Source organism: Tachyglossus aculeatus, chromosome 23, assembly GCF_015852505.1.
Source record: "Tachyglossus aculeatus isolate mTacAcu1 chromosome 23, mTacAcu1.pri, whole genome shotgun sequence".
Classification (NCBI taxonomy): domain Eukaryota; kingdom Metazoa; phylum Chordata; class Mammalia; order Monotremata; family Tachyglossidae; genus Tachyglossus; species Tachyglossus aculeatus.
In genome coordinates, this window is record NC_052088.1 from 34,649,209 (window position 1) to 34,674,094 (window position 24,886).

The 24,886-nt window shown below is 44.8% G+C and overlaps 1 protein-coding gene across 1 annotated transcript in view; it reads left to right on the forward strand.

Moving 5' to 3' along the window:
• The window catches only part of ITGA1 (integrin subunit alpha 1), a 116,190-nt gene that overhangs the window by 45,556 nt on the left and 45,748 nt on the right, over nucleotides 1-24,886 (forward strand). The window contains exons 11-16 of the mRNA XM_038765571.1: nucleotides 778-922; nucleotides 3,499-3,641; nucleotides 7,292-7,435; nucleotides 9,517-9,774; nucleotides 18,316-18,446; nucleotides 23,684-23,850. Of these exons, the coding sequence (XP_038621499.1) occupies nucleotides 778-922; nucleotides 3,499-3,641; nucleotides 7,292-7,435; nucleotides 9,517-9,774; nucleotides 18,316-18,446; nucleotides 23,684-23,850 (988 nt within the window). The remainder of the gene's footprint in view (nucleotides 1-777; nucleotides 923-3,498; nucleotides 3,642-7,291; nucleotides 7,436-9,516; nucleotides 9,775-18,315; nucleotides 18,447-23,683; nucleotides 23,851-24,886) is intronic.

Below are 24,886 nucleotides of genomic sequence, written 5' to 3' on the forward strand. Positions count from 1 at the left end.
AATAATCTTCTTCCATCAGTAATGCTGTTTTTATGGGTGATATACGAAAACCCTCATATTTCAGGCTGGGAATAACCTTTTTTAAAAAAAGTTGTATTTGTTAAGCACTTACTATTTCCCACGAACTGTTCTAAGCGTTAGCGTAATAATAATAATAATGTTGGTATTTGTTAAGCGCTTACTATGTGCCCAACACTGTTCTAAGCACTGGGGTAGATACAAGGTAATCAGGTTGTCCCACGTGGGTCTCACAGTCTTCATCCCCATTTTGCAGATGAGGTGACTGAGGCACAGAGAAATTAAGTGGCTTGCCCAGTGTCACCCAGCTGACAAGCGGCAGAGCCAGGATTAGAACCCATGACCTCTGACTCCCAAGCCCAGGCTCTTGCCACTAAGCCACGCTGCTTCTCGATACAAGCTAAGGGTACATCAAGCTAATCAGGTTGGACACAATCCCTGTCCCACATGGGCTCACAGTCTTAATCCCCATTTTCCAGATGAGGTAACTGAGGCCCAGAGAAGTGAAGTGACCTGTCCAAGGTCACACAGCAGACCAGTGGCGGAGCCGGGATTAGAAACTATGTCCTTCCAACTCCCAGGCCTGGGCTTTATCCCGTAGGCCGCGCTGCTTCTCGGTCTGTGGCCGAATTGTACTTTCCAAGTGCTTAGTTCAGTGCTCTGCACACAGTAAGCGCTCAATAAATATGATTGAATGAATGAATGAGTGAATGAATGAATGAATGATCACCAATAACTGGTCATTTTGTTCGTATGTAGGACTGGATCATGCTCGGAGCCGTCGGAGCCTATGACTGGAACGGAACAGTCGTCATGCAGAAAGCTGACCGGATCGTCATCCCGCAAAATAGCACATTTAACGTGGCGGCCACCAAGAAAAATGAACCTCTGGCAGCTTACTTAGGTAAAGGAAGGATTCTCAAGCTCAGATGTTGCCTTGAGTTTATTGTTCTTTTTTCATTCATTCAATTCATTCAAGAGTATAGGGAGGGAGGAAGGGAGGAAGGAAGGAAGGAAGGAATCAATCAATCAATCGTATTTATTGAGCGCTTACTGTGTGCAGAGCACTGTACTAAGTGCTTGGGAAGTACAAGTTGGCAACATATGAGACAGTCCCTACCCAACAGTGGGCTCACAGTCTAAAAGGGGGAGACGGAGAACAAAACCAAACATGCTAACAAAATAAAATAAATAGAATAGATATGTACAAGTAAGAGAAATAAATAAATCAATAAATAGAGTAATAAATATGTACAATCATATATACATATATACAGGTGCTGTGGGGAAGGGAAGGAGGTAAGATGGGGGATGGAGAGGGGGATGAGGGGGAGAGGAAGGAAGGAAGGAAGGAAGGAAGGAAGGAAGGAAGGAAGGAAGGAAGGAAGGAAGGAAGGAAGGAAGGGAGGGAGGGAGGGAAGATTTTCAAGCTAAGATGTTAGTCTTGGGTCTACTGTTCCTTTGTGAGCACAAGTTGGGTTAGGAACTAGTAATAGAAAGAGTGGCACTTATTAAGCACCTATTGGGTGCAGAGCACTGAACTAAGCACCGGAAAACAATATCCATGAAAATTATATCCAGTCCCTGACTCTCGAGGGGCTGGAAAAAAGATTTCATGCTCTGGATGTGCACAGACCATTTGGGCCACACCCCGGAGCACGTGGAAACCTCGCTGTCTGCTCCTTCTCATGCCTCAGAAAACTCTACATGTATAGAACTGCCTGCCTCAGCTGAAAACCTCCTTTCACTTCTTGGTCCCCTTCTGTTCTCCATCCACACTCATTCCCTTGGAGAACTCTTTCACTCCCATGGCTTCAACTATCATCTCTGTGCGGATGACACCCATCTCCTCCCCTGTTCTTTCTCCCTCCCTCCAGGTTCACATCTCCTCCTGCCTTCAGGACATCTCTACTTGGATGTCCTCCTGCCACCTAAGACAGAGCTTCTTATCTTTCCTCCCACCTGTCCTCTCCCTGACTTCCCCATCACTGTGGCCGGCACTACCATCCTTCCCGTCTCACAAGCCCGCGACCTTAGTGTCATCCTTAATTCCGCTCCCTCATTCACCCCAAACATCTGATCTGTCACCAAATCCTGCCAGTCTCACCTTCACAACATCACAGCAGCGTGGCTCAGTGGAAAGAGCCCAGGCTTTGGAGTCAGAGGTCGTGGGTTCAAATCCCGGCTCCTCCACTTGTCAGCTGTGTGTCCTTGGGCAAGTCACTTAACTTCTCTGGGCCTCAGTTCCCTCATCTGTAAAATGAGGATGAAGACTGTGAGCCCCACGTGGGACAACCTGATTACCTTGTATCTACCCCAGCGCTTAGAACAGTGTTTGGCACAGAGTAAGTGCTTAACAAATACCAACATCATTACTACTATTATTGTTATCACCAAGATCCACCCTTTCCTCTCCATCCAAACCACTACCACATTAGTACAATCAGCCATCCTGTCGCGACTGGATTACTGCATCAGCCTCCTTTCTGACCTCCCAACCTCTTGCCTCTCCCCATTCAAGTCCATACTTGACTCCGCTGACCAGATTATCTTTCTACAGAAATGTTCAGAGCGTGTCACCCCCCCGCCTCAAAAATCTCCAGTGGTCGCCTACCTACCTCTGTATCAAACAAAAACTCCTCACAATTGGCATCAAAGCAGTCTATCACCTTGCCCCTTCTTTCTTCACCTCCCTTCTCTCCTTCTCCATCCCAGCCCGCACATTCTACCTTTCTGGTGCCTCTAACCTCCTCAGTGGACCTCGATCTCACCTTTCTCACCGCCGACCCCTGGCCCACGTCCTACCTCTGGCCTGGAACGCCCTTCCTCTTCAAATCTGCCAAACAATCACTCTTCCCCCCTTCAAAGCCCTACTGAAGGCACACCTCCCCCAAGAGGCCTTCCCAGACTAATCCCCCTTTTCCCCAGTTCCCACTCCCTTCCGCTTCACCTCGACTTGTTCCCTTCACTCTTTCCCCCCCTCCACCCGACAGCATATATATGAATATGTATATATAATCTTATTTATTTATATTGATGCCTGTTTACTTGTTTTGATGTCTCCCCCCCTCTAGACTGTAAGCCCGTTGTGAGCAGTGACCATCTCCCTCTGTTGCTGTATTGTGCTTTCCAAGCACTTAGTACGGTGCTCTGCACACAGTAAGTGCTCAATAAATACGGTTGAATGAATAAAAGAGCACATCTTGGGGACTTTAATCTCATGGCCCAATTACAAATCGAAAACCAGTGGAAAAAAAATATTTTAAGAGAATTAGTCACGGTGTCCCACACAAGCATCCATAAACAGAATACTCTCCCAGTTATCTAAACAGTGTCTTAAAAGCAAGAGACTCAACCATTTTCAGTCTCAATTCATTACCCCACAGGTCGTTTAGTTGTGAAACTTGTGGCTAAGACACCAGAGGATCGAAATGGGATGGCATTCTGGAAATCTCACATCTGGAATTGTTTTGTTGTTAGGCTACACTGTAAACTCTGCCTCGATTGCCGGAGACGTGATCTATATTGCCGGTCAGCCTCGCTACAATCACATGGGACAAGTCATCATTTACAAAATGATCGGCTCAGAGATCAAGATACTCCAGACACTCACTGGCGAACAAGTAAGCGTGCAACTTGCAGTCAAAAACAAGAATTGTGATCATTGAAAATAGTTTGTTGTTTGTTTTTTATAGTATTTGTTACAAGTGCTTACTGTGTGTCAGAGACTGTTCTAAGTGTTGGGTTAGATACAAATTAATCAGCACGGATACAGTTCCTGTCCCTCGTGGGACTCACAATCTAAGTAATAGTAATAATAATTATTGTGGTATTTGTTAAGCGTTTACCTTGTGCCAGGCACTGTAATGATGATAATAATAATAATAATAATAATAATAATAATGGTATTTATAAAGCCCTTCTATGTGCCAGGCACTGTTCTAAGCACTGGACTAAGTGCTAGGATGGTTGGAAGCAAATCCAATTTAACACAATCCCTGCCCCACATGGGGCTCACAGTCTTAATCCCTATTTTACAGATGAGGGAACTGAGGCCCAGAGAAGTGAAGTGACTTGTCCAAGGCCACACAGCAGACATGAGGCAGAGCCGGAATTAGAACCCCTGACCTTCTGATTCCTAAGCCCGTGCTCTAGCCACTGTGCCATGCTGCTTTCCCAAAATAGCGGGCTTTTCCCCAAAGAAAAGCAATGTCCACTTTGATAAAGGTTTTAGCCCTGTTGAAAATCTAAGTCCCATTTCAACACATGACAGGAAGTTATTTTGGGCCTCTGCCAGTGCCAAGGGAAGACAAGACTCTTAGGGGCTCCCTGCCTCAACTCTCCCACTGTCCCGCTCCTTCATTCTGCCCCTCTCGTGCCAGGAGATGAAGGGATCAATGGTGGTGTTTGTTAATTCAATCAATCAGTCAATCAATCCTAATTTAGTGAACACTTTTTGGGTGCAGAGCACTTTACTAAGCATGTACGGTGCCAAGCACTGTACTAAGCGCCGGGTTAGATACAGGATATTCAAGTCAGATACAGTCCCTGTCCCTCATGAGACTCATAGTCCAAAGAATAATAATAATAATAATAGTACTTGTTAAGCACTTACTATGTGTCAAGAAGTGTTCTAAGTACTGGGGTAGATACAAGTTAGCCAGGTTGAGCACAGTCCCTGTCCCCCATGGGGTTCATTTATTCAATCACATTTATTGAGCACTTACTGTGTGCAGAGCACTGTATTAAGCACTTGGGAAGTACAAGTTGGAAACATATAGAGACGGTCCCTACCCAACAGTGGGCTCACAGTCTAGAAGGGGGAGACAGGCAACAAAACAAAACATATTAACAAAATAAAATAAATAGAATAAATATGTAGAAATACAATAAATAAATAAATAGAGTAATAAATACGTACAAACATATATACCTATATACAGGTATATATATATATATATATATATATATATATATATATATATCTCAAGCGCTTAGTACAGTGCTCTGCACATAGTAAGCACTCAATAAATATGATTGATGATATATAGGTTGAGTCTCTTGCTTTTAAGGCACTGTTTAGATAACTGGAAGAAAATTCTGTTTATGGATGCTTGTGTGGGACACCGTGACTAATTCTCTTTAAATATTTTTTTTCCACTGGTTTTCGATTTGTAATTGGGCCATGAGATTAAAGTTCACACTCTTAATCCCCAATTTACATATGAGGGAACTGAGGCTCAGAGATGTGAAGCGACTTGCCCAAAGTCACACAGCAGACATTTGACGGAGCTGGGATTAGAACCCGTGACCTTCTGACTTCCAGGCTCGTGCTCTAGCCACTAGGCCACACTGCTTAGAGCAGGTATTGAACCACCATTTGACAGATGAGGAAGAAACAGTAGTATCTGTTCATTCATTCATTCAATCATCCTTATTGAGCGCTTACTGTGTGCAGAGCACTGGACTAGGCACTAGGGAAGTCCAAGTCGGCAACATATAGAGACGTTATAATAATAATAATGATGGCATTTATTAAGTGCTTACTATGTGCAAAGCACTGTTCTAAGAGCCGGGGAGGTTACAAGGTGATCTGGTGGTCCCACGGGGGGCTCACAGTCTTAATCCCCATTTTACAGATGAGGGAACTGAGGCCCAGAGAAGTTAAGTGACTTGCCCAAAGTCACACAGCTGACAAGTGGTGGAGCCGGGATGTTATACCCATATATACATATATATATATATACCCATAACATATACACCCAACATATATACCCAACAACAGGCTCACAGTCATCATCATCATCATCAACATCATCAATCGTATTTATTGAGCGCTTACTGTGTGCAGAGCACTGTACTAAGCGCTTGGGAAGTACAAGTTGGCAACATATAGAGACAGTCCCTACCCAACAGTGGGCTCACAGTCTAAAAGGGGGAGACAGAGAACAAAACCAAACATACTAACAAAATAAAATAAATAGAATAGATATGTACAAGAATAGAATAGATATGTACAAGAATAGAATAGATATGTACAAGAAAATTTTAATCTCACCCCTCCTAGGTGATTTATTTTAAACACTCCCGTGTATTTACAATTTTTTTTAGTTTTCAGAGGAGGGAGGGGATTAGAACCCAGGTCTCCAGCCTTTCAAGACTGTTACCTTCCCTCTAAGCCACCGCAGGCCTCACAGTCGCTTACTATATGTCAAGCAATGTTCCAAGTGCTGGGGTAGATACAAGTTATTCAGGTCAGACACAATCCCTGTCCTCAAGATGTTCACAAACTAATAAAGAAGCCGTGCGAGTTGGATACAGCACGGACTTGAGCGTCAGAAGGACCTGGGTTCTAATCTCAGTTCCTCCATTTGTCCACTTTGTGACTTCGTGCGAGTCCCTTAACTTCTCTGAACCTCAGTTATCTCCTCCATAAAATGGGGATTAAGAGTGTGAGCCCCATGTGGGACAGGGTCTGTGTCCAACCTGATAAACTTGTATCTACCCCAGCACTGAGTACAGTGCTTGGCACATAGTAACTGCTTAACCAGTACTATAATTATCATTATTATTAAGGTAAAGGGGAAACAGGGATTGAACCCCCATTTTACAGATGAGGAAACTGAGGCACAGGGAAGTTAAGTAACTGGCCCAAGGTCCCCCAGCAAGCAAGTAGCAGAGCAGGGATTAGAACCCAGGTCCTCTATAATAATAATAGTAATAATGGTATTTGTTAAGTGCTTAGTATGTGCTAAGCACTGTTCTAAGCGCTGGGCGGGGATGGATACAAGGTGATCAGGTTGTCCCACATGGGGCTCACAGTCTGAATCCCCATTTTACAGATGAGGGAACTGAGGCCCAGAGAAGTTAAGCAACTTGCCCTAAATCACACAGCTGACAATTGGTGGAGCTGGGATATGAACCCATGATCTCTGATTCCAAAGCCCGGGCTCTTTCCACTGAGCCATGCTGCTTCTCCAATCAATCAATCAATCAATCAATCAATCAATCAATCAATCAATCAATCGTATTTATTGAGTGCTTACTGTGTGCAGAGCACTGTACTAAGCACTTGGGAAGTACAAGTTGGCAACATATAGAGACGGCCCCTACCCAACAGTGGGCTCACAGTCTAAAAGACTAATCCCAAACCTGTACTCCTCGACTAGGCTATGCTGTCTCTTTCAGTTTACCTGATGAGGATCACGGATGGCTATCAAATGTTTCTTGCAGTCCCATCTTACTATCTGGGGCATCTTCTCGTCTCTCCTAGATTGGGTCGTATTTTGGAAGCGTTCTGACGACAGTCGATATCGACAAAGACTCTGATACGGACATCCTCCTGGTCGGTGCTCCTATGTACATGGGATCGGAGAAAGAGGAGCAAGGAAAAGTGTATGTGTACACTCTCAATAAGGTAATGGTGGGACTGGGATGCGGCGAGGCGGGAATAAAAACCATCGTGATAATTAGCGTTATTTTTATTCTAGAGGTACGGGAGAAGCGCAGCGTGGCTCAGTGGAAAGAGCCCGGGCTTTGGGGTCAGAGGTCATGGGTTCAAACTCCGGCTCCACCAATTGTCGGCTGTGTGACGTTGGGCAAGTCACTTCACTTCTCTGGGCCTCAGTTCCCTCATCTGGAAAATGGGGATGAAGACTGTGAGCACCCCCGTGGGACAACCTGATCACCTTGTAACCTCCCCAGCCCTTAAAACAGTGCTTTGCACATAGTAAGCGCTTAATAAATGCCATTATTATTAATAAACCAAGCACTGAGCTAAGTGCCATTCAAGCAGATGGGAGACAGTCCCTGTCCCACACTGGACTCACAGTCTAAGGGGGAGGGAGAGCTGGCATTCCATCCCCATTTTACAGATGAGAAAACTGAGGCCCGGAGGAACCAGTTGATTGGGCCGGGGTCGCACAGCTGGAGAGCGGCGGAGCCAGGATGAGAAACTGGGTTACCTTGACTCAATCCCAGTTGTATGCTCTTTCCACTAGACCACCTCACTAATAATAATAATAATGGTGGTATTTGTTAATCACTTACTATGTGCCACGCACTGTTGCTCCTCAGGAATCTGAGGAGGTGGGGCATTGAAGGTGGAAAAATGATTTTCTTTTCCAAACTCATGGAACGAGTGGGAATTTCAATGATCCCACTGACCTGAGGAGGATGACTTCTATCTGTGGAAGGCATCAGTGCTTAGAACAGTGCTCAGCACTTAGAACAGTGCTTGGCACATTGTAGGCACTTAACAAATACCGTCATTATTATTATTGTTATTATCTTGGATTGGGGGTACCAATAATCCAGCAGCAGCAGCAGCTAGATTCCATTTACGGATTTTGAAGCCATTCCAACTTTGATCTAGAATATATGCATCAAGTAATAATAATAATAATGATGATGATGGTATTTGTTAAGTGCTTACTATGTGCCACTCACTGTTCTAAGCACTGGGGTAATAATAATAATAATAATAATAATGATGGCATTTCTTAAGCACTTACTATGTGCAAAGCACTGTTCTAAGTGCTGGGGGATACAAGGTGATCAAGTTGTCCCGCGTGGGGCTCACAGTCTTAATCCCCATTTTCCAGATAACTGAGACTCAGAGAAGTTAAGTGACTTACCCAAAGTCACACAGCTGACAAGTGGCAGAGCTGAGATTCGAACCCCTGACCTCTGACTCCCAAGTCCGGGCTCTATCCACTGTGCCATGCTGCTAACACAGAGTTGGGTGAGGAAAGGGAGGAAACAAGAAGCACAGGTCTATCTTCCCCCTTGAATAATTTGCTGCTTTGGCATGCCATCATTCAGTCAATCCTTCCACAGCCTCGCTAATAATAATAATGATAATTGCGGTATTCGTTAAAGCACGTCCCGTGCGCCAAGCACTGCGCTAAGCGCTGGGGTAGATACAAAAACATCGGGTCCCACATGGGCCTCACAGCCTAAGTAGGAGGGAGAACAGGTATTGAATCCCCATTTTGCAGTTGAGGGAACTGAGGCAGGGAGAAGCAAAGTGATTTGCCCAAGCCTTCACAGCGGAGAATTAGAACCCAAGTCCTCTGTCACCTAGGCCCGTACTCTTTCTGCTAAGCCGCACTGCTTCTTGGTGTGCCCTAGTGATTCATTCTGGGTGTCTTTCCCACCATTCATTCATTCATTCAATCATATTTATTGAGCGCTTACTGTGTGCAGAGCACTGTACTAAGCGCTTGGGAAGTACAAGTTGGCAACATATAGAGACGGTCCCTACCCAACAACGGACTCACCCCTTAGCAGCCAGAGCTTGGCACAGATGCAGAACCCAAGTCAATTCAGGCTCTTTCTATTGATTCAGTATTAAGACTCAGGCAATAAGTTGAGGATAAACTTTTTAAAAAATCTATTTTGCTGTAGGTAGAGACCCAAAAACGTCCGATTTTTATTTTTGATTTTTGCCGTAGAGATGGTAGATGTCTTTAAATGCCCCATTGCTCTTTCCCACAGACGACATTCGATCTCCAAATGAGTCTGGAACCCGTTAAGCAAATCTGCTGTTCGTCGCTAAAGCACAATTCCTGCAAAAAGGACAACCAGAACGAGCCGTGCGGGGCTCGGTTTGGGACCGCGATCGCTTCCGTGAAGGACCTCAATCTGGACGGCTTTCACGACGTCGTGATCGGCTCACCGCTGGAAGACGACCATCGCGGCGCCGTGTACATTTACCACGGGGACGGCAAGACGATCAGAAGAGAGTATGCTCAAGTATGAAGCTGAAACCCGGGTTCTCCGCTAATTCGTGGCCAGCTGGGTATTTCTAAACTGGTGGTTCAGGCTCTTTCTAAACTAAATCAGTGGGAAGGGACTTTCCTGAGTGAGAAGCCAATTTTTTTTTATCTTTTCTTGCGGTCCTATTTGGTTTTTCTTGATCAGTATCCCAAAACAAAAGGAACAACAGAAATAAGGAAGCGATGTCACACAACACCGACTATGTGCGGTGGATGGATGCCACTTTCTGGATAGCACACTGATAATTAAGCAATTTGGCAAGGATGAAGGACATTAAGCTACCATTGTGAAGTACAGGAGTGTATAGTATAGTAAGTATAGTAAGCGCTTAATAAATGCCATTATTATGAATAAACCAAGCACTGAACTAAGTGCCATTCAATCAGATGAGACAGTCCCAACCCAACAGTGGGCTCACAGTTTAGAAGACTGTCATTATGTCATAGGTCAGAATGATGATGCTATTTGTTAAGCGCTTACTATGCTAAGCACTGTTGCTCTAATCCAGCTCTGCCACTTGTCTGCTTTGTGGCCTGGGGCAAGCCACTTCACTTCTCTGGGCCTCAGTTCCCTCACCTTTAAAATGGGGATTGAATTGAAATGCTAGTGAGATACATTTGTGAGGAAATACAATTTCCTAAAACTAGAATTATTGAGGAGCAAAAATTTGCAAATCAAGTTGATTTGTTTGCCCTTACAATTTACCTCTATTTTCATTCATAATAATAATAATAATAATAATGGTATTTGTTAAGTGCATCCAGCCTAGAACAGTGCTCAGCACTTAGAACAGTGCTTTGCATATAGTAAGCGCTTAATAAATGCCATCATTATAATAATAATAATAATAATAATAATTGTATCCAGCCTAATAATAAATGTGCTATTTGTTAAGTGCTTGCTATGCACCAGGCACTATACTAAGCACTGGGGTAGATACAAGGTTATCAGGTTGTCAACTTGTGCCATGTGGGGCTCACAGTCTTTAATCCTCATTTTCCAGACGAGGTAACTGAGGCACAGAGAAGTTATGTGATTTGCCCAAAGTCCCACAGCTGATAAATGGAGGAGTCGGGATTAGAACCCATGACCTCTGACTCCCAAGCCGGTGCTCTTTCCACTAAGCCACACCGCTTCTCTTACTTTGTGTCAAACACTGTTCTAAGCACTGGGATAGATACAAGTCAAGTGGGTTGTGTGCCCCATGTGGGACAGGGATTGAGTCCAACCCAGTTTGCTTGTATCTACCCCAGCGCTTAGTATAGTGCCTGGCACATAGTAAGCACTTAACAAATAGAACATTTATCATTATTATTATTATTATTATTAGGCTGGATACAATCCCTGCCTCACATGGGGCTCACAGACTAGGCAGGAGGAAGAACGGGTATTGAGTGGAAAGAGCACGGGCTTTGGAGTCAGAAGTCATGGGTTCAAATCCCAGCTCTGCCAATTGTCAGCTGTGTGACTCTGGGCAAGTCACTTAACCTCTCTGTGCCTCAGTTACCTCATCTGTAAAATGGGGATTGAGACCGTGAGCCCCCCAAGGGACAACCCGATCACCTTGTAAACTCCCCAGCACTTAGAACAGTGCTTTGCACATAGTAAATGCTTAATAAATGCTATTATTATTATTATTATTTTGCAGTTGAGGAAACTGAGGTACAGAGAAGTTAAGTGACTTGTCCGAGGTCACTCAGCAGACAAGTGGCAGAGCTGGGATTAGAACCCAGGTCCTCTGGTTCCCAGGGATGTTCCAGCACTTAGTACAGTGCCTGGCACATAGTAAGCACTTAACAAATACCATCATTATTATTATCCAGTAGGACACACTGCTTCACTATGGTTAAAAGCTTGACCTGGCAGAGTTCATTCATTCCTTCATTCAATCGTACTTATTGAGCGCTTACTGTGTGCAGAGCACTGTACTAAGTGCTTGGGAAGTACAAGTCAGCAACATTTAGACACGGTCCCTACCCAACAATGGGCTCACAGTCTGGAAGGGGGAGACAGACAATAAAACAAAACATGTAGACAGGTGTCTGGCATAGTTACCCCATCAACAGGGGGGATTACATTCATTCATTCATTCATTCCATCGTATTTATTGAGCACTTACTGTGTGCAGAGCACTGTACTAAGCGCTTAATTCACTGGAAACTCGAAGGGACTTTACAAAGTCAAAATGAGTCCGGCTGACTTCAAACAAACTTTTAAGTTCACGTGTAAACAAAACTTGGGCTGTGAATCCTTTGTCAAGCAAAATGGTATAATAATAATATAACAGTAGTAGTAATAATAAAAATAAAGATAATAATTGTGGTATTTGTCAAGCGCTTACTGTGCACCAGGCACAGTTCTAAGCATTGAGGCGGATACAAGAATATCGGGTTGGACACAGCCCCTGTCCCACGTGGGGCTCACAGTCGTAATCCCCATCTTACAGCTACGCTAACTGAGGCACAGAGAAGCGAAGTGACTTGCCCAAGGTCACACAGCAGGCAAGTGGCAGAGCCGGGAATAGAACCCAGGTCCTTCTGATTCATTAATAATAATAATAATAATAATAATGGTATTTGTTAAGTGCATCCAGCCTAGAACAGTGCTCAGCACTTAGAACAGTGCTTTGCATATAGTAAGCACTTAATAAATGCCATCATTATAATAATAATAATAATAATAATGATAATTGTATCCAGCCTAATAATAAATGTGCTATTTGTTAAGTGCTTGCTATGCACCAGGCACTATACTAAGCGCTGGGGTAGATAGGGCTCTAACCACTAGGCCAGGACATCTAAGGATTGCTGTCGTCGTCTTATGCTGTCGAGTCGCGTCCGGCCCTTAGCGACGCCACGGACGCATCTCTCCCAGGACGCCCCACTTCTGCAGTCGTTCTAGTAGTTGATCCAGAGAATTTTCTGGGAAAAAATCCGGAAGTGGTTTACCATCACCTCCTTCCGTGCGGCAAACTTGAGCCACTCGCTAGCCACTGCCCAAGCTAGGAGTGGAATGGGTAGGCCTCTGCTCGACTCTTTCTCCCGTAGCCAAAGCTGGTCTCCAGGTGCGACCCTGAGAGGAAGGATTAATCACCCATAATGTCAATCAATCAATCAATCAATCGTATTTATTGAGCACTTACTGTGTGCAGAGCACTGGACTAAGTGCTTGGGAAGTACAAGTTGGCAACATATAGAGACGGTCCCTACCCAACAGTGGGCTCACAGTCTAAAAGGGGGAGACAGAGAACGAAACCAAACGTACTAACAAAATAAAATAAATAGAATAGATATGTACAGGTAAAATAAATAAATAAATAGAGTAATAAATATGTACAAACATATATACATATATACAGGGGCTGTGGGGAAGGGAAGGAGGTAGAAAGATCGCTCTAACTGAAACCCTGCCTGAACACTAAGCCTTGATTTTTATCCAGCGCTTAGAACAGTGCCCAGCGCTTAGAACAGTGCTTTGCACATAGTAAGCACTTAATAAATGCCATCGTTATTATTATTTTGTTTTTGGCATTTTTTTATCCCTATGATGGTGTCTGCTGAGGTCCCATAGCACGCTGAATGTCGAACAGTTGCCCAGGACATATAAATAATCAGTTCCCGGCTTTCAGAAGCTAACAGCTTGAAAGTACAACTGGCATAGCACATTCCCTTTTAAAGAATGTTTGGAACAATTAGATAAAAGCAGCCCTGTTGATTCCATTGATCCTGATGTCATGAGACAAGACCTCAAACTTGATGTTAGTCTATTAAGAAGATAATCTTAACCAGCCACTTTTTTTCATTCCTAGGGAGCGTTAACTTTTCTAATTAGTTTGACGTATTAATAGTTATGATATTTTCTTAAAGGCAGTAATGGCATTTCAAGATTGAAAAGCGGTACACATTTCAAAACGGCTATCAGCTGAAGGAAGCAAGTGTTATTGAGAGAAGCAGCATGGCTCGGTGGAAAGAGCACGGGCTTTGGAGTCAGAGGTCATGGGTTCAAATCCTGGCTCTGCCAATTGTCAGCTGTGTGACTTTGGGCAAGTCATTTAACACATCTGTAAAATAAGGATTGAGACTGTGAGCCCCCCGTGGGACAACCTGATCACCTTGTAATCTCCCCGGTGCTTAGAACAGTGCTTTGCACATAGTGAGCGCTTTATATATGCCATCATTATTATAATTATTATTAAGAAACATCAGACGCTTGCTCACATGGTTCGGTTTGGTGTCTTAAATCTGTCGTGAACCAAGAGCAAAGAGACACTGATATAAGCAGTGAGAATGTTTTAACCCATATCAATCAATCAATCAATCGTATTTACTGAGTGCTTACTGTGTGCAGAGCACTGTACTAAGCGCTTGGGGAGTCCAAGTTGGCAACATGTAGAGGCAGTCCCTACCCAACAGTGGGCTCACAGTCTAAAAAATATGTGTTGGAGAGGGACAATCAACATTACAAAATGGAACTGAATCAAGACAATTAATCTAGGTGTTCATTCATTCATTCAATCCTATTTATTGAGTGCTTACTGTGTGCAGAGCACTGGACTAAGCACTCGGGAGGGACAAATCGGCAACATATAGAGGTGGTCCCTACCCAACAATGGGCTCACAGTGTTAAGAATGATATCAGAGTGACATTTGAGTAGGTCTTTGACATTGCAGTCTGGGCTGACACTGTTCCCTTCTCAATCCATTAATCAATGGTATTTATCAGGCGTTTACCATGTGCATCATCAGTTGTATTTATTGAGCGCTTACTGTGTGCAGAGCACTGTATTATCGGGAGACCGGTCAGTCATTCAGTCGTATTTATTGAGCACTTACTGTGTGCAGAGCACCAGACTGCAGAGTATATTGTTGTATACCAGACACATTCCCTGCCCACAGTGAGCTTACAGTCTAGAGGGGAGACAGGCATGAATATAAATAAATAAATGACAGATTCGCGCATAAGTACTGTGGGGCTGGGAGGGGCCGGTGAATAAAGGGAACGAGTCAGGGCGATGCAGAAGGGAGTGGAAGAAAGGGAAAAGAGGGTTTAATCAGGAAAGGCTTCTTGGAGGAGATGTGCCTTCACCTTGTAACTTCCCCAGCGCTTTGCACATAGTAAGCACTTAATAAATGCCATTATTATTATTATTATTATTATTCAATAAGGCCTCAAAGTAGGGGAGACTCATTGTCTGTCAGAGCTGAGGAGGGAGGGCGTTCAGTGGTGAGATAGACCACTTTTAGACTGTGAGCCCACTCTTTTAGACTGTGAGCCCACTGCTGGGTAGGGACTGTCCCTATATGTTACCAACTTGTACTTCCCAAGCGCTTAGTACAGTGCCCTGCACACAGTAAGCGCTCAATAAATACGATTGATGATGATGATGATGGTAGACCAGATGGAGGTACATTGAGAAGGTTGGCAGTACAGAAGCCAAGTGTGTGGGCTGTTGTTGGAGTAAGAGAGAGATGAGATGAGGTAGGAGGGACAAAGCGATGGACTGCTTTAAAGCCAATGGTGAGGAGTTTTTGTTTGAAGCGGAGGTGGATGGGCAACCACCAAAGAGTGGGGAAACAAGACCAGAACATTTTTGTAGAAAAATAATCCGGGCAGCAGAGTGAAGTATGGCTTAAAGTGGGGAGAGACAGGAGACAGGGAAGTCAGCAAGGAGGCTGATACAGTAATGAAGACTACAATATAATACAATACAATTCTGCCCTTGAGGAGTTTACAGTTTACTGAGGACTGTAGTAAGCAATTGGGAGAGTTGCCAATTTGTACTTCCCAAGAGCTTAGTACAGTGCTCTGCACACAGTAAGCACTCAATAAATACGATTGATGATGATGATGATACAGCTCAGTATTGTTGGCCTGATCCCTGTTTTCAGGGAGCTTAAAACTTCCCTTTGAGCCACGGCCACTACCATTCATTCAATCAGTCGTATTTACTGAGCACTTACTTTGTGTAAATCAATCAATCAATGAATCAATCGTATTTAGTGAGCGCTTACTGTGTGCAGAGCACTGTACTAAGCGCTTGGGAAGTACAAGATGGCAACATATAGAGACAAGTCCCTACCCAACAGTGGGCTCACAGACTAAAAGACTACAGTGTAAAGCACTGTAGTAAGCTCTTGGGAGAGTAAAATATAACAATAAACAGATACATTCCATGCCCACAACGAGCTCACAGTCTAGACGGGGAGATAGACATTAATATAAATAAATAAATTACAGATAGATACATATGTGCTGTGGGGATGGGAGCGGGGATGAATGAAGGAGCAAGGAAGAGCAGCACAGAAGGGTGTGGGAGAAGAGGAAAGGACGGCGTAGGGAAGGCTGCTAGGACCAATGATCGGAAGAGCGTCGATCCTACATAGAAGACAGCGGGAAGCAGAGAATCCTGACTTTCTGGGGGTGTTTAGGTTGGAGTAGGTGTTGGGGCAGGGAAGTTGAAGGGTGAGGAAAAAGATGGAGAGGGAAGGATAACTCCAGGGTCTTATGGGGAAAAGCCGCCCCCTCACTCTCCCTGGCCAGGAAACCGGGATTCCCCAGCCCTCCAATTTCTGACACGCTGGGCCAATCTCCAGGCCCCCATCGTCACCAGGGCTTCAACAGGGCTGGGATTTCCACACCCCTCATGTTTTTGACTTCCGAGGTTGTCTGGGCACTCCATCAAGTCTATGACCCTCGAGGCGAAGGGCTTGAACCAATTACTCTGGTACATGGGGCTGCCTCCTTCCCCAGGCCTAGGATGCCATCCCCAGTGTCCGCCCCTGGAAAGGGCACGGCCCCCGCCCCAGAATGGCTGGACCGTGACGGAGGTGATGTCTGGGGTGTGGGAGACGGCTCGAATCGGGAACAGATGCAAAGGAGCGTAGCCAGCTGTGGCTCTGGAGAAACAACCAGCCTCGGCCCAAGCTGACAGGCGAAGCTGCACAGCCTAGTGGATACAGTCTGGGCCTGGGTTCTAATCCTGGCTCCGCCACTTGTCTGCTGTGTCACCTTGGGCAAATCACTTCACTTCTCTCGGCCTCAGTTCCCTCATCTGTAAATTGGGGGTTAAGACTGTGAGCCTCATGTGGGACAGGGACTGTGTCCAACCTGGTTAGCTTGTATCTACTCCAGCGCTTAGAACAGTGCTTCATTCATTCAATCGTATTTATTGAGTGCTTACTGTGTGCAGAGCACTGGACTAAGCGCTTGGGAAGTACAAGTTGGCAACATATAGAGACGGTCCCTACTCAACAGCGGGCTCACAGTCTAGAAGACAGTGCTTGATACGTAGTAAGTGCTTAACAAATACCATCACTATTATTATCATTACTATTATTCTTCTTATTATTAACAAGACTGTAAGCTTGTTGTGGGCAGGGAATATGTCTGTTTATTGTCGTGTTGTACTCGACAATAAACTCGATAAATAATAAGCTTGATAAATAAGACTGAATGAAAGGCATAGTAAAAACCAAGGAGGAATCTGTCGTCACATGCGTCCACCCCACAGACCAACTTAATCACAACCCCGTTAATAATAATAATAATAATAATGGCATTTAGTAAGCACTTACTAAGTGCAAAGCACTGTTCTTAGTGCTGGGGATATTGCAAGGTGATCAGGTTGTCCCCCATGGGGCTCACAGTCTTCATCCCCATTTTCCAGGTGAGGTAACTGAGGTACAGAGAAGTTAAGTGCCTTGCCCAAAGTCACACAGCTGACAATTGGTGGAGCCGGGATTTGAACCCATGACCTCTGACTCCAAAGCCCGGGCTCTTTCCACTGAGCCACGCTGCTTCTCCATTACTGACTTTAAGGCTAATATCCTCCTCTCTGCCCAGCGGTCGGGGGAGGTGGGACCCTGGGTAGGAGGAGGTTAATTCAGTCGTATTTATTGAGCACTTACTGTGTGCAAAGCAGTGTACTAGCGCTTGAAGCCGAGGACCTTTCCCATGTCAGGCGGGACTCTAGACTGTAAGCTCGTTAGGGGCAGGACGTGTGTCTGCTTATTACAATATTGTATTCTGCCAAGTGCTTGGTACAGTGGTCCAAACACAGTAAGCGCTCAGGAAATACGATTAACTGACTGAGTATAGCAATCGGGGCAGAGAGTTTAGGGATAGATTGGGAAATGCTTCCCGTGTTGTAGGAAATAATACCTCCGGCTAATAGAACTCACACTCATTTCTCCAGTTATGATGGAGCCCTTTTATTTTATTTTTTTCAGCAGGCCTAGACTAATACGCAGTCTGGCCCGTTCCCTCCGGAATTGACCCCGGCAACTCCGCCGAGCGTTTTCTCCTCCGGTGTCGGGGACTCTGGGAGTTATTTCGTCTGGCGCTATAAAAAGCAACGCGTCCCTTCAGATGGTTAAAACATTTCTTCCTCTCTCCAAGAGAGAGAGTCCCCAGGGCGGGTTTCCAAAGAGGAGGCCTTGGAGAAAAATCCAGGCCAGATTTGGAAGGCAGGCTGCCCTCGGCCCCCGGGGAACCGTGTTGTTTGTTTGCTCCTGACAGCGGATCGCCTCGGGAGGAGACGGGGAGAAGCTGAAGTTCTTTGGTCAGTCCGTTCACGGAGAGATGGATTTGAACGGGGACGGCCTCACCGACGTGACCATTGGGGGCCTGGGAGGTGCCGCCCTGTTTTGGTACGTGATTTCAGGCGGCCGGTTTGCTCCGAGTCGGCAACGGTCCCCTCTGCTTTCGACTGCCCGCCTCCCGCTCCATTATTGTTAATAAAATTCATCCAGTCCTGTTAAGCACTTCCTGTAATAATAATAATCAATCAATCAATCAATCGTATTTATTGAGCGCTTACTATGTGCAGAACACTGCACTAAGTGCTTGGGAAGTACAAATTGGCAACACATAGAGACAGTCCCTACCCAACAGTGGGCTCACAGTCTAAAAGGGGGAGACAGGGAACAGAACCAAACATACCAACAAAATAAAATAAATAGGATAGAAATGTACAAGTAAAATAGATGATATTGGTACTTGTTAAGTGCTTACTATGTGCCAAGCACTAGTCTAAGCGCTTGGGGGGATACAAGGTAATCAGGTTGTCCCACGTGAGGCTCACGGACTTCATCCCCATTTTCCACATGAGGGAACTGAGGCACAGAGAAGTGAAGTGACTTGCCCAAAGTCACACAGCTGACCAGTGGCTCTTTCCACTGAGCCACGCTGCTTCTCTGTGAAGAGGACTGTACTAAGCGCTTGGATAAGTATAATGCAAAAATAAAGAGTGATGATCCCTGCCTATAACGGGCTCACAGTCTAATAATAATAAGAACTCTGGTATTTATTAAGCGCTTACTACGTGTCAGGCATGGTTCATTCATTCATTCAATTGTATTTATTGAGCGTTTACTGTGGGCAGAGCATCATCATCAATCGTATTTATTGAGCGCTTACTGTGTGCAGAGCACTGTACTAAGCGCTTGAGAGCACTGTACTAAGCGCTTGTGTACAGAGCACTGCACTAAGTGCTTGCAAAGTACAATTCAGCAACAAATAGAGACAATCCCTTCCCACAAGGGGCTCACAGTCTTCTGAGTGCTGGAGTAAATACAAGTTAATCCCACTGGACACAGTACTGGACCCCCATGGAGCTCACAGTGTAAGGAGGAAGGAGGAGGATTTAATCCTAATTTAATCCTAATTTAGAGAAGCAGCGTGGCTCAGTGGAAAGAGCCCGGGCTTTGGAATCAGAGGTCATGGGTTCAAATCCCTGCTCCGCCAATTGTCAGGAGTGTGACTTTGGGCAAGTCACTTCACTTCTCTGTGCCTCAGTTACCTCAACTGTAAAATGGGGATTAAGACTGTGAGCCCCCCGTGGGACAACCTGATCACCTTGTAACCTCCCCAGTGCTTAGAACAGTGCTTTGCACATAGTAAGCGCTTAATAAATGCTATTATAATCCCCATTTTTCAGTTGAGGAAACTGAGGTCCAGAGAAGTGAAATGACTTGCCCAAGGTCACACAGCAGACAAGTGGCAGAGCCGGCATTAGAACCCATGACCTTCTGACTCGCAGGCCGGTGCTCTATCCACTGGGCAACACTGTTCCTCTACTAAATTGGGAGCACAGCCAGACTCAACAAATAACACCTGACCCATGACTGGGGTAGACATTCCCTGCTAGCCCTCATCATGATGATGATGAAGATGATAATGGCCTTTGTTAAGCATTTGCTATGTGCCAAGCACTGTACTAAGCGCTGAGGTAGATAGAAGATAATCAGGTTGGACACAGTCCCTGTTCCATATGGGGCTCACAGTCCTAAGGGGAGAGAAAACAGATATTTAATCCCCATTTTAAAGAAGCAGTGTGGTCTAGTGGGTAGAGCACGGTCCTGGGAGTCAGAAGGGTCCAGATTCCATTCATTCAATCGTATTTATTGAGTGCTTACTGTGTGCAGAGCACTGTACTAAGCGCTTGGGAAGTACAAGTTGGCAACATATAGAGACGGTCCCTAATAATAATAATAATAGCATTTATTAAGCGCTTACTATGTGCAAAGCACTGTTCTAAGCGCTGGGGAGGTTACAAGGTGATCAGGTTGTCCCACGGGGGCTCACGGTCTTCATCCCCATTTTACGGATGAGGGAACTGAGGCCCAGAGAAGTCAAATGACTTGCCTAATATCACACATTAACAACGGGCTCACAGTCTAGAAGGCGGAGACAGACAACAAAACAAACCATGCGGACAGGTGTCAAGTCGTCAGAACAAAGGGAATTAAAGCTAAATGCACCTCATTAACAAAATAAATAGAATAGTAAATCCGTACAAGTAAAATAGAGTAATAAATCTGTACAAATATATTTACAGGTGCTGTGGGGAGGGGAAGGAGGTAGGGCTGGGGGGGATCCTGACTCAGCCGCTTGTCTGCTGTGTAACCTCGGGTAAATCCCCTTCTCTGGGCCTCAGTTATCCCATCTGGAAAATGGGGATGAGGATTGTGAGCCTCATATGGGACAGGGACCACGTCCACCCTGAGTAGCTTGGATCTCCCCCAGCACTTAGAAGAGTACTTAACACATAGTAAATGCTTAACAAATTCCATTTTTAAAAAAAGTAAACAGGAACTTAGACTGTGAGCCTCATGCGGGTCAGGGACTGTGTCCCGTCTGAATATTTTTTAGCTACCTCAGAGTTTACCTCAGTGCTTGACGGAAGCAGTGTGACTTAGTGGAAAGAGCCCGGGCTTGGGAGTCAGAGGTTGTGGGTTCTAATCCCAGCTCTGCCACTTGTCAGCCGTGTGACTTTGGGCAAGCCACTTCACTTCTCTGGGCCTCAGTTACCTCATCTATAAAATGAGGAACATAAATATATATATATATATACACATCTTGTATCCACCCCAGCACTTAGAACAGTGCTTGGCACATAGCACTTATTATATATATATATATATATATATATGTATATATATATATATATATATACATATATATATATATATATATATATAATAATATAATATATATAATAATATATACATATACCTTGTATCCACCGCAGCACTTAGAACAGTGCTTGGCACATAGCGCTTAACAAATACCATTATTATTATTATTATTTTAAGCATCATAATATATTATTATTATTATAGTAAGCATTTTAAAAATACCAAAGCAACCAATCAAGTGAAAAAGACGGGGTCACTACGAAGGAGAAAACAGGTGACGCGATCTCCTTATTCCTACATGAAGAATCGTGTATCAAGCGCTTAGTACAGTGCTCTGCACACAGTAAGCGCTCAATAAATACGATTGATAAATACGATTGATGATGATCTGTCCTGCTTTAGTGGCAAGGCCACGGGCCACCTTTCCCACATTGCCAATCCTTCAGCCTCACCCCTTTCCAAGGCTGCCAACGAACCTCCACACAATCAATCAACCGATTGTATTTATTGAGCAGTTACTATGTAAGGAGCACTTTACTAAGCGCTTGGGAGGGTCCAGTACAACAGAATTAGCAGACTTATTCCCTGCCCAAAACAAGTTTATGGCCTCGAAAGGGAGACAGACATGAAATGGATTCTGAAAGGAGGGCGACTGCTGGAAGTAGTCGGATGGAAATCAGACTGGATGTATCTGAGCATGGTGAGTCACAGAACGGGAGAGCCTGGGTTTCGTCAAAGATTGGGCAAAGCTGCTGGGAATGGCTACTCATCAGATCCCCCAGCCCTCACTGACGTTTGAAGACGGCAGACTCAAAAAATAGCACCAAGAAAGGTTCCCATGGAACATTTACGGAATTCTTTTGCACAGGAAGTAGCGCGGACGGAAGAAAACTGTTCACTCGAGATTTTAGATAAGTCTGTGGACGGAAGGTTCCCTGCAGGGTTATTTGGGGTTATTAAGGAGGTCTGGTGGAAGACTGGAGATGTTAGACGACTCAAGAAAAGTCAAGTAGAAATGGGGCTGGATTGTCCATGGTGGGTGGGTGGTAGGTAAGCAGTGGGTAAGCACTTAGTATAGTGCTCTGCACACAGTAAGTGCTCAACAAATATGATTGAATAAATGAATGGGTGGTCAACGAGGGGAAGCTTGTTGATCGGACAGTTCATCCATAATCCTGAAAATGAAGCCAACGAGGGAACCAGCCAAACTGTTTATCGTATTAGAGATGGAGAAGCACATGGCCTAGTGGAAAGAGTTCTCACTCCAAGGCCTGCGGTCTTCCTACAAGACCACAATTAGACTACTCAGTGGTCAAAAGCTGGAAAAATGAGACGGAGAAATCCTTAGTCAATGTAAATAAGTTTCCTACTCCCACACCAGACTAGCGCTGAGGCATGGCCCTCGGGCTAAATGAATATGCCTAGGCATGTGCTTCAATGGAGTATCATGGGTATGAATCAATCAATCAATCAATCGTATTTATTGAGCGCTTACTGTGTGCAGAGCACTGGACTAACCGCTTGGGAAGTACAAGTTGGCAACATATAGAGACAGTCCCTACCCAACAGTGGGCTCACACTCTAAAATGAAGATTGCTTGTGCCATAGAGAAGCAGCGTGAGCTCAGTGGAAAGAGCCCGGGCTTTGGAGTTAGAGATCCTGGTTCAAATCCCGACTCTGCCAATTGTCAGCTATGTGACTTTGGGCAAGTCACTTAACTTCTCGATGCCTCAGTTACCTCATCTGGAAAATGGGGATTAAGACTGTGAGCCCCACATGGGACAACCTGATCACCTTGTAACTTCCCCAGCGCTTAGAACAGTGCTTTGTACATAGTAAGTGCCTAATAAATGTCATTATCATTATTATTATTATTATTATATACCCTCTATCTTTACCATCAGCTCACAGTATAATTTCCAAATGTTCATGGGCTCTAATCCCAGCTCCACAAATTGTCTGCTGTGTTACCTTGGGCAAGTCACTTAACTTCTCTATGCCTCAGTTCCCTCATCTGTAAAACGGGGATTGAGCCTGGGAGCCCCATGTGAGACAGGGAATGTGTCCAACCCAGTTTGCTTGTATCCAACCCAGCACTTAGTACAGTGCCTGGCACACAATAAGCACTTAACAAATACCACAGTTATTATTATTAAAGATGGAAAGCTTTTATAGTAATGATGATGGTATTTGTTAAGTGCTTACTATGTGCAAAGCACTGTTCTAAGCGCTGGGGAGGTTACAAGGTGATCATGTTGTCCCACGGGGGGCTTGCAGTTTTTAATCCCCATTTTTCAGATGAGGTAACTGAGGCCCAGAGAAGTTAAGTGACTTGCCCAAAGTCACACAGCTGACAATTGGTGAAGCAGGGATTTGAACCCATGACCTCTGACTCCAAAGCCCGTGCTCTTTCCACTGAGCCACGCAGCTTTTACGTCACTTCGAGTAACTGTTTCATTTGCTCATAGGTCTCGGGACATAGCTGAAGTTAAAGTTACCATGAATTTTTTGCCAAATAAAGTGAACATTCAACAGAAGAATTGTAATAGAGAGGGAAAGGACACAATCTGCATTAATGCTACCGTGTGTTTTGATGTCAAATTAAAGTCCAAGGAAGACATGGTTTACAAAGCGGGTAAGTGAAATAAATCCCTTAACCTCTGAAATTTTTGTGGGTTTGTTTGACTCACGGCCCCGGAAGCACTGAAGTAAATATCTTCCGTATTCAGTTACTTCCTCCAATCTGAAATTTAGTTGAGTGTTTATCCTGCCCACTTGATTGTGAGGTCCTTGAGGGCAGAAATCGTGTCTACTAATTCTCTTGTACCCTTGGCTCCTTTAATGCGAACCTTCTTACCGTAACTCGAACTCATCTATCTCGCCGCCGACCTCTTGCCCATCTCCTTCCTCTGACCTGGAATGCCCTCCCTCCTCATATCCCACAGAAAATTATTCTCCCTCACTTCAAAGTCTTATTAAAGGCCCATCTCCTCCAGGAAGCCTTCCCTGACAAAGCCTTCTTTTCCTTTTCTTCGGCTCTCTTCTGCATCGCCCTGACTTGCTCCCTTTATTTATCCCCTTGCCCAGCCCTACAGCACTTATGTATTTATTAAAAAGTTGGGGCAAGAATCTTATCTACTAACTACTGTACTCTCCCATGCGCTTAGTGCAGTGCTCTGCACACAGTAAGCACTCACTAAACTTTATCACTTGCTGTGGGCAGGACCACGTCAGTCTTGTTGTTGTGTTGTACTCTCCCCAGCGCTTAGTACAGTGCTCTGCACAAAGTAAGCGCTCAATAAATATGATTGATCGCTTAATTTCTTGATTGATCAGAGTGAGTCCCGAGAAAGGCCCTCCTAGCAAGAAGAGATATTTTGAAGAGATAAAAAGAGATGAAGATGAAAACCCTTTTCTCGTTTCCTAACCTGGGCCATGTAATAATGATAAAGAATAATGATTGTGGTATTAGTGTGGCTCAGTGGAAAGATCCCGGGCTTTGGAGTCAGAGGTCATGGGTTCAAATCCCGGCTCCGCCACTTGTCAGCTGTGTGACTTTGGGCAAGTCACTTAACTTCTCTGTGCCTCAGTTACCTCATCTGGAAAATGGGGATTAAGACTGTGAGCCCCATGCGGGACAACCTGATCACCTTGTATCCCCCCCAGCGCTT